Source organism: Charadrius vociferus, unplaced genomic scaffold, assembly GCF_000708025.1.
Source record: "Charadrius vociferus isolate BGI_N301 unplaced genomic scaffold, ASM70802v2 scaffold198, whole genome shotgun sequence".
Lineage (NCBI taxonomy): Eukaryota > Metazoa > Chordata > Aves > Charadriiformes > Charadriidae > Charadrius > Charadrius vociferus.
In genome coordinates, this window is record NW_009649951.1 from 2,748,295 (window position 1) to 2,759,027 (window position 10,733).

At 41.3% G+C, this 10,733-nt stretch overlaps 1 protein-coding gene across 1 annotated transcript in view; it reads left to right on the forward strand.

Annotated features, from left to right (window-relative positions):
- The window catches only part of CCDC171 (coiled-coil domain containing 171), a 163,198-nt gene extending 153,038 nt beyond the window's left edge, over positions 1-10,160 (forward strand). The window contains exons 25-26 of the mRNA XM_009891512.1: positions 9,224-9,354; positions 10,001-10,160. Of these exons, the coding sequence (XP_009889814.1) occupies positions 9,224-9,354; positions 10,001-10,160 (291 nt within the window). The remainder of the gene's footprint in view (positions 1-9,223; positions 9,355-10,000) is intronic.
- Positions 10,161-10,733: the final 573 nt, after the last annotated feature.

Consider the following 10,733-nt stretch of genomic DNA (forward strand, 5'->3'; position numbering starts at 1 on the left):
AGGGCCTATAGAGCTCTGGCCTGTGGGAACTCTATTCTCATGTCTGCTACTGGCTCAAGGGCAAAAAATAAATCCTTCCAGCTTCCAGAAACTCACAACTCTGCTGCAAAGAGCGCTGAGCAGTACAGAGGGGTGAAGCCGTAAGGAGACTTGTGGGAACCTGCTTTAGCTGGAAGTCTAATTGTCCATGTGTTTGTATAGGAACATTTGTGTTGGGTGTTGGCTTTTTGAACATTTTAATCCTTTATTTTATTTAATGTATTCTTTAGCACGCTGTGGTGTATGTGCTGTTACACATATTGTGCACATTGCATTGAACTTACTTTACTCAGAAGCACTTATAGCAATCAGGTAGAACCAATTGTTGCTTGGTGAACTCTTGAGCCTCTGTTAAGGCCGAGTGTGTTAAACTATTAGCAAGAAAGAAGAGGAAACTTGATGATTGCCAATAAACTGAGAAGAAATTATTGTTTGACACTGTAAATAAACCCCTTTGTAAATGGGTGAGCCAAATATCACAATCTTAGGCCAACTGCAAAGCAGTGCTAGTCGTTTGGTCAAAAAGCTCCAAGAGAAAAGGCAGGTAAAACTGACCAGTTAGAAAATTGGTGCTAATATTTTCCTAATGGACATCCTATTCTAGGAAAATAATATATAAAAGGGGAGAATAGCTAGAAACAGCTTTAATTGTGAAGGACCAGGAAGAAAAGAAGACCTGGGTATTTCTGGATAGCTTCAGAGGACATCAGGTAACATGTAGCCATGCTCAGTGGTGAAAGGCTCTCTTTACTTCTAAAGAAGGGGTTTGTATGATTTTAGCAATAAATTAGGATTTGGACACCAAAAGCTGGCTGTGGCTCCCTATAAGAAAAACAGCAAAACCCCCTTTATCTTTCCTGTCAACTGTTACTTAAAAAAAAAATTCTTGTAAGAATTTCTACCTGTTTTTCTCCAGTGCTTTTAAAAGATGTTTTCATTCTCAGGTGAAAAATGTTCTCTATCTGCAGAGTCATGCAGACTGTGAGGGTATCTTCATTAATTGAAAATGCAAATTTCCTCCAGCGTGAAACACTTACGTTTACAACTGCAACTACATCAAAAGTCTTCATTAAGTATTTCTGGAATACTTGTTGTTTGTGTTGTACTTTTGTACCTGTATGATTGTCTGATCACTGCATGGGGAAATGTAGGGATTTGCTAGAATTTCAAACAAATTGCTTAAAACCTAACAGAACTGACTCTGGAGTAATAGTAAATTTAAAAGGAAGTGATAAATAGGACCTTTTATGAATGGCTCAGACTTGTTTTCCTGTAAACTAAACTTTGAAGCTGCTGGTTTTCTACATAAATAAAATTAAATACCTTTGTTAATGGATCTATTGTCCATTTTGGGGGGTGGGGGAGCAATTTGCCTACAGTGGTCCCCTGTGGTCACAGGTTCTGACCAGACTACAAAAGGATCAAGAATCACAAGCCTTATAATGCCATTCTCTGCAAAGGAAAAGTAGGTTCCTTCCCCTATCAGAAGCCATCTAGTTTTACAGTGGGCTGAGCAGAACCGTATGATTCTTCCTATTTCAGCAGAAATGTTTCTGTCTCACGTACACACACAGCTTGACTTCCTGAAGGGTACAGATTAAACGGTTGGGGTTATTTGAAAAGTGTCTGAAGTCCTCTTCCTAGCCATAAAGAATTGCACTATAAAGATTTATAATTTGAAAGGGAGGAGTTTCCTCTTTGTTGGTGCTGCACAAAAAGACTTGGTTTCTTTTAATAACTGAAATGGTTTCTACCTCTGTCTGAGTCTGCAAGAACTTCTTACAAAGTTCATAGAGTAGTTACAGTTCACCATGTGAGCTAGTCAAATACAAACTTATTTCTTTGAGCAGCTGCTAGTCATCTTTTTCATTAAACCAGCTGTCTAATTCACATCCAATTTAGAGACTATAATTTTATATAGAAGTCTGAGGATCTCAGAAAGATACAAATCTTAGGGACATGAAGATGAAATGTGGAGAGCTACTTGAGGTGACTTTAGACTGGAATCTGGGCTGTAGTCCTGAGGAAAGTGTTGTGATAGAAATTTCTGCATGGCTTCCACAGGCCTGGTTTGGTTTTGGTTTTTTTCCCCCCAATTTCCAATTCTTAATTTCCTGTATGTCTGACTTGTTTTATTGTGTATGTATATGGATATTTATTTTCACAATCAAAATTCTGTTTTTTTTCCAGAATGAAGGAGTTCTCTGCGAGAATGAAGGAAGGAAGAAAGTAGATCCAGGTAGTGCAGCTTTGAGTGTTTCTAGAATTGTCCCTATATTAAGCGGAGTTTAAACATTCTGTCAGAAATACAGCATCATTCAACTGGATTTTAAACCAGATACCCCAGTTTTCTTGTTCTCACTACCAACATAAGTCAATTCCAAGTGATATTTTAACACATTTTCTTTGCCCCAGTTATTCATATTGTGAGGGGTTTGTCTAAAAATAAGTGTCCTGTCCCAGAGGACAGCATTATTTTACCAATTATTACACAAAATCAGCTGCTTTTCTTGAAAAAATCAAATTATGCCATGTACATGTTAACTAAAAAGTTTCAAGATGGGAACTTGGAGGACTGCAAAGGTGATAGAAAAATGAAGGTCATTAAAATCAATCCATTCCCTTGGCACATACATGAAAAACATAGTGTGCAATGCACAGTAATGATGAGACACACCAATAGACAAGCATACAGCTCTCAGTCTAATAAAAGATTGGAGGCAGAACTTCATCATTGTGAAACCTGAGGTTGATGTCCACAGCAAATGAGAGGATGAGCGTATCCTAAAATTCCATCATTGGTTCTCTCTGTCGTTAGCTTACAGTACCCAAGACTGTTTGGTTTCTTAAGGAGCTGTTCCTGTTTTATGATGATTACTTCATCTGTTCCATGATGCCACCACACAAGTGATGTGATCATTCTCATGGGTCACAGAATGAAGTAATCAAATTTGTAAATTGTTGCAGCAATAACTATAAGCAAGCCACTGGCTTACAAATCATGGAATCACAGAATGATTGAGGTTGGAAGGGATCTCTGAAAATCATCTAGTCTGAGCCCCCTGCTTAGAGCAGGGTCAGCTAGAGCAGGTCTTTTCCAGGACTGTGTTCAGCTGGGTTTTGAATATCTCCAAGCATGGAGACTCCACAGCTTCCCTGGGCAACCTGTGCCAGTGCTTGGTCTCCCTCACAGTAAAAAAAAAATGTTTCCTGATGTTCAGAGGGAACCTCTTTTGTTTTAGTTTGTGCCTGTTGCCTCTGGTCCTGTCACTGGGCACCACAGAGAAGAGCCTGGCTCCCTCATCTTCATTCCTGTCAGGTATTTATACACATGGATAAGATCCCCCTAAGCCTGCTTTTCTCCAGGCTGAACAGGCCCAGCTCTCTCAGCCTCTCCTCATACAAAAGGTGCTACAGTAGCTTGATCATCTTTGTTGCCCTGCACAGTAGTTGTCCCAGTATGTCCATCTCTCTTTTATACTGGGGAGCCCAGAACTGGACACACTACTCCAGATGTGGCCTCACCAGTGCCTAGCAGAGTGGAAGGATCACGTTCCTCAACCTGCTGACCACTCTCTGCCTAAAGCAGCCCAGGATAATGTTGGCCTTTTATGCTGTGAGAATGCATCTCTGCCTCATGGTCAGCTTGTTGCCCATCAGAACCCCCAAATCCTTTTCTGCAAAGCTGCTTTCCAGCCGGGTGACCAGCATGTGCTGGTGCCTGGGATTATTCCTCCCCAGTTACAGGACTTGCCATTTCTCCTTGTTGAATTTCTGGAGTTTCCTCTCTGCCCAGTTCTCTAGCTTGTTGAAGTACCTCTGAATGGCAGCAAAACGTTCTGGTGTCTCAGTCACATTGCCCAGTTTTGTACCATCTGTGAACCTCCTGAGGATGCACTCCATACTACCTTCCAGGCCATTAATGGGGATGTTGAACAGGCCGGGCCTGATTATTCAGCCACTTTTTAGTCCACTTCACTGTCCACTTATCTAATCTGTACTTTGTCAGCTTGCCTATAATGATGTTATAGGAAACAGTGTCAAAAACTTCGCTTCAAGTCAAGGTAAACACCATCCGCTGTTCTTCCTTCATCCACCAAGCTATTCACCACATTGTAGAAGGCAATGAGGTTGGTCAAGCATGATCTTCCCTTTGTAAATCCACACTGACTATTCCAAATCACCTTCTTGTCAGTTGTGTGTCTGGAAACGGTTTCCAGGAGCAGTTATTCATCACCTTCCTGGAGACTGAGCTGATGCTGAAGGGCCTGTAGTTCTCCAAATCTTCCTCTTTGCCATCCTTGAAGACTGGAGTAGTATTTGCTCTGTTCCAGTCTTCGGGAACCTCTTGTAGTTGCTGACCATTCAAAGACAATTGGGACTGGCCTCACAGTGACATCTGCAGCTCCCTCAGCACTTTTGAGCTTATGTAAAAACACACTATGTGCTCCCTAACCTCATCCTTCTTTACTGAGGGTAAGTCAGTCTTCCTTGCTCCAGATTTTCCCTCTGGCCTCAGGGGCCTGGGATTCCTGAAAGTAGTTTTCACTGGTAAAGTCTGAGGCAGAGAAGGCATTGAGTACCTCATCCTTCTCTGTGTCAGTTGTCACCAGTTTCCCAGCTCCATTCAGCAGTGGGCTCACATTTTCCTTTTGCTGTTGATGTAGTTGTAGAATGCTTTCCTGTTGTCCTTCGCATTCCTTGCCAGATTCAACTCCAGGTGGACCTTGACTTTCCTAACCCCATCCCTGCATGACTGGACAGCAGCACTACACTTCTCTAGGGTCACTTGACCCTGCTCCCACCTCGTGTCCACTTCCCTTTTATGTCCGAGTTCAACGGCACGAACAAAGTGGAAATGAGAGGTCAGTGAGAGTTGTTCTTCCATGTCTACCTGTAACTGTTGATTTTGTTGATTAACAGAGAGGGGGACAAATATAAAGTCATATTAACTACTGCCACGTGCTACACGTGACCAAAGATCAGCAGAAATACGGCTGCTTGCTTGTAGGCTGTGAACTGCCAGACCTTAAAACGCTTTCATTTTGAGGGACTTAATTATCACGTAGAACTCCTTGGGTTAAAAAGTTAGTCTGTATCCTAAAATAAATGGCTTAATTGTATTTGTAGCAGGGAAAATTGCTATATTTTCTGCATCCATATTTTAGGTTTTGCAGATAGATATGGAATTATATCTACAGCTGAAGTTTATTCTTACCTGTTTTCCATGTAAAATGAGAAATTCTGAGAATAGTAAGGAAATGGTATTAAAAAAGATTTTGTATTACTGGCTAATAGAACCTCTCTGCAGTTCTAAAAAAGAATACTTCAGAAACAAGGGGTGAATAAGAATGGATAATATAACAGATGGATGAAAGTGGAATTTATAGAAACTGCTGAGGTTCAGAAAATGAAAGGGCTGGTAATAGCAATTAATGATTGTGAAGCCTGCTACACTGTTCTGTGAGATGTTAAAACCACGTCTGAAAAGGAGAGAAGATTAAAATACATATTGATTGGCTGATGGGCAAAAGGTAAGGTTTAAAAGCAAAGAATTGACTAATATGCATTGTATTAATTAAACTCTTCTCATCATTGTGAATAAACAAGGGATGATAACCCATATCTGTAAATTCCTGAATTGATTCCAGATTGAGTGTACTTCAAAGGTCTATGCCATGTAAACCAGAAAGCACCTTCAGAAGGGTCTTTTCCTGCAGTTCAGGGGAACTGCAAGACATGATGTTTTCTGCTGCATGATTTTCATTCTGAGTTTTCCTACTGATTTAATAAGCAACACGTAGTGGGTGGATGATAAGATAGGGCCCAAAGTGTACAAGTTCGCCAGGAATACCTAATATGTCTTCTGTGAGGACAGACAACACAGAAAAGGCAAGTGTGTCAATTTAATCAGCTGTTGATAACCAGAGGTGACTAGTTATAAAATATTTGGATTAAACTTACAAACATGGAGATATTAGGGTCCTGTTGAGGAAGGACAGTAAGGGGGTGCTTTGGAAGCAGGACTAATAAACCATACATAGACTAAGGTGGTATACCTCCTGTGTGAATTCCTGACCCTGTTGAAGTGAATAGGAATTTTGGCCTTTTATTCACCAAGACCTATATTACACCCAAGATGGATTCCTTGCCTGCTGGGATGCCCAGTGCATTAAGGAATGTTACTGGGGCAACACGTGCTTCTCAGTGTTTCTCCTGCCTTGGGTGTAGATCTTTTTGCTAGGAGAAACAATAACAATACTCCGCACTGCTTTTCTTTTCTCTGAGACTTTGAAAGCCTTATATAAAGTGCCTTTAGCTCATTTTAAGACTTCTGCAGCTGTGGCCCAAAGAAGTTTTAAGGGACATGTCAAAGCTAAAACGCTCCCTACTGTAAGGTAGATAGACCCAAATATTTTGCCTCATTATCTTATAAGGGTCCCATTTCCCTTATCTGTGGTTCTCTCAGATTTTGTTCTCTCATATTCTAATACTTAAAATAAAATTTTAAAATTAGAAGAATGAGACCTGGGTTAGAAGATCTTGTTCAGTGAACTCTTCAGAGGAAGTCTCTCCCACATGACTGCTTGGTGTCCCCAGCTTGTATGCAGGTTACATATATATTTTTTCCCATTTTCCTTTCTCTGTCTTTTCTATAAATATGTTTTACTGTCATGGACTGTTGCATGGCCAGGAAAGATCTGTAGCACAGATAGCAAACAAATACAGCAGGAGGAGCTGAGTCGCTCCTTGCCATCAGCTGGAAGCACAGAAGGATTTCTACAGTTTAGCAGAGTCCTTAAGTAAAAAGATTTAATTGAAACTCAGCCTGCATAAGTAAGGTTGACTCACCTTCATGTAGTCGCTAGTTTTGGTAGCTGCTTTTGAATTTAAACAAACATTGGGTGTTCCAGAGTGTCAGAAACTGAGCTGCAGCCTGGCCACCTCCACAGCACAGGTCCAGAGAGGACAGCAGTGCCGCAGCCTCCCTCCGCTGCCCTTGGTGGTGCGCCAACCCACCTCACCTGGAGAGCTGCCACCCTGACCACTGAGTGTTTCTGCAGTGGCCACTACAAGCATTGACTGGCATTTGTGATGGTCATACTCTTTGTCAAAATTATCCCTTCTTCATCCAGTGACTTTTCCAGCTGAGCCTTGATACGTTTTTTTGTTCAGAGATCTTTGCAGGTGATGTCTTGGCCAGCCAGTCATCTTCTCTGAAGTGCTGGCTCTCCCCTACAGGGTCATATTGCTGTAGCGTTGATGAAGCCAAAACGGACTGACATCATTCTGAACTGCAAGTAGTTTCTTGCATTCCCCTCACATACTCCAACAGCAGTGCTATGTCATCTACAATCTTTTTCATCTGCTTCCCTTCGGTTGTATCTGACGCCCTTATTAGAGTTTCCAATTGATTTCTGCTGCTGCGTCACCCAGTCAATTGCAACACTGCACAGTGCAAGGTTTAAACAAGAAAAAAAATGCTGCCCTGGTTACTCCCTGGGTTGTCTATAAGCCGCTCAGGATTCCCTGCTGTTTGTTTTCACATAAGATTCAGTGCGATATCTGGCAAAGCCAATGATCTCAATAGCAAAGTTGCAGTGGCAGCATCACTATGGAGATTTCTCTCTGTTTCTCCTGTCCAAGCTCCTTGAAAAAGTGAGGAAGTTGATTATTACACTGTTTTCAGTACTTAGCACTGCTCCGTATTATGTCAAGACGTATCAGGCAGGGGAGCTTCATACTGACGGTGCTTAGGCATGTATTTCCAGAGGCATCAATTAGCAAATTAGCAAGCCCTACATTATGAGACAATTGAACAGCTTTATTGTATTTTTGCTATCATAACAACATGCATTACCTCGTGCTTTTCATCTAGAGAGCCTACTAGTGCATTAGAGCCAGTGGAATATTAAAACCTGTTGTTTGCAGAAGTAAGCTGAGGGACAGAGTGATTAAGTGACTGGCCCTAAATACTGGTCAAGAGTAAATTTTAACACAGACTTAGGGGATCCAGGTTCTCAGCTCCCTTTCAAGACATCAAATTGCACCTGGGTCTTTGTGTTGGTATTTCATGTGCTTTCCACTCATTAAAAAAAAACCACAACAAATTCAGTTGTAAGAAAATTGAGGTAAAAAAAAATAATCAGTATTTTCTTCCCAGTCAGTTTCAGTCAAAAATGAATGAGCTGGCCTTAGAGATGAATGTTTCTATTCAGCTAAATGAAAGGTGAGACCTAGCCCTGGCAATCTGTTCATGAAAGCAGTCCCTTTTTCTTCAGTGGTTCAGAGAACCAGGTTCTTGGCATAGCCTTGTTATAATTCATAAAACACTTTAATTTTCCATTCTTCTTTTTTTTTTTTTTTTTTTTTTTTTAATGTAGTTGTATAAAGGCGGGAACCAGGATCATTCCTGTTGTGTCTTTCCTAGTGCACCAGTTCAGTTAGTTTCTTGTGAAGAGTGTCATGAAGTATGGGTGGAAAACACATGTGTAATCTGATTTTTATGATAAACTGCCTGAAAATGATGACTGAGTAAACGTTTTTGAAAACAAGAAAAGTACATTTACTTGCCCGTTAAATCCATTTACAGTATTGGCACCAGTTCTCCTTTTTGTTTGGTTTGCTTATTCTGTCATGTTAGCAAGTGGCCTGTGCTGCAAGTATATGTCAGGCTAACCCCTTGTACTGGAAACACACTGCAGCTTGTCCCACTGGAGATGTTCAGGCATATTGTACTCAAATCTTACTTTTGCTGCAGATATATACCTACAGTTCATCAGGTTAATGCAAGGAATAATTAGGAGTAATTAGGATGAAATCTAGCAAATTACTAAAACCAGACATGAGTTGTTGGTTTTTTGTTTGTTTTGTTTTGTTTGGGTTTTTTTTTTAATAAAAATGAGTGTTCACAACAGATTTATTTCTTTACTGAGCATCACACAGTTCAGAAGAAGAGACCCCTAGGACTAAATCATCTTGTCTGGGGGAAGAGTAGAGCAATAAGGAGAAGACATGCAGGAATTGCTCACGGGCGCTCTGTTTCCTTGTGAAGATGCCACACATCTAGTGATCATCTGTCTGAAGGTGTGACTCAGGGATCCTGGGCTATTCTTGCTTTTCAGTGCCAGGCCCTCAGTTTGTCATGTTCCCATGTTTTTTTCTCTCTGTTTTGCCTGCACAGGAACCGGTCACACTAGTGGGCAGACCTGAAGAGCGTTCAAAGTTTGTTGGTTTTGCAGCAGGATGCCAGGACTGGCCACGTGGAGTGCAGGCTGAAGAAGACATACTGAAGGGAAACCTGGCACTAACCCGGTACAAATGTGATCATTTAATGCAAGAATGAGGTGGTGATGTGGCAGACAGTATTTTACTGCAAGGAAAAGACAACAGCAATGAGTTTCTAAAATTGCTTTGAGCCAACTCAGCATGTCTTTTTGACCTGTGACAGTTGGATTTCTGTAGCACTAAACACAACCCAACTATCTGTTTGCATACACAAGATGCTGACACCCACAGTGCCTGGCAGGATTTTGCTAACAGGCGTTTTACACCCATTCCTCTTACAACAGAAAACACAGCAGAAGTTTTCAACTGTACAACTTTTTTTCTCTTTTTTCCCTTCTGGTCATGTACATGTTGGTCTCTGTTGCTGTAAAGCTTCTTGTGCCTTTCAACTATCAGATAAGAACTAGCCTGTTTAGCTGGGCTATTCGTGCTTTCTACTTTGTCTGGGTTTTTCAGAAATATTCTGGTTTAATATCTGTTCTTACATGGGCAGGGGAAGGAGAAAGAAGGAAGTGCTGTAAAAACATTCCAAGATAATTATCAATTAAAAGAGGGAGTGTGAGATTGGGAAGTCACGGATCAGGAAAAAAAAAAAAAAAAAGCACCCTAGAAATATATGAAACTGGATTTTTTTTCCTCCATGGTACTTCCACAGTTTCTTCTTCTCCCTTAGGGGGACTCTGGGTGGGAGCCATGCTTCTGGTAACAGAGGATATTTTCAGACACCCCAGATTGCGTCAGGAAGTGGAAGCCAAATTATGAACCACAATATCGAGCTTTTTCTCACCAAGACCTTTATTTCTGCAGAAAGGCTTGAAAATGGCCTTCCCTGATAGTTACCCTTTCCCATCCCAGGGGAGGTGGATGTAACATCTCCGAGAGGCAGCAGAGCTCTTCCCGGCATCCCCAGAAAGAGAGATCATTTTGCCGTGACAGGGCTGTTCGGAGCGCTGTCAATCCCGGCCGCCTTTGAGAAGCAGATCCCCAAAATGCCGTTGTCACGGTCACTGTTCAGAGTGGAAATGTGCTGTGACTTAGAGTTATGGTAGAAGTGTGTGTGAGCTATGACAATTTAATGTTTCTACGACAGTAAATTTCAGGCAGGCTGACGCTGTCTCTATTAGTGACTCCACAGCATCTAGCTGATAATGCTGGCACCAAGGTTTTTACTACGCTTCAGGGGCTCAAGGCTTTTTTGTCAGAATCTTACAAAACCCGAGATAAGTTAATTAGCAACTAAAAGCTGTAAAGAGGCTATAAACTGCAATACACAGCATGGTACGGACCTTTCAAAAAAATGCTTCAAGTAAAAACCCTGGCGTATTAACTCCTCTGAGCTGTATATGGCTTGAACATAGATTGAAGAGGAAGATAAATGGGAATACATCCGGCATGCTAGGAGAATG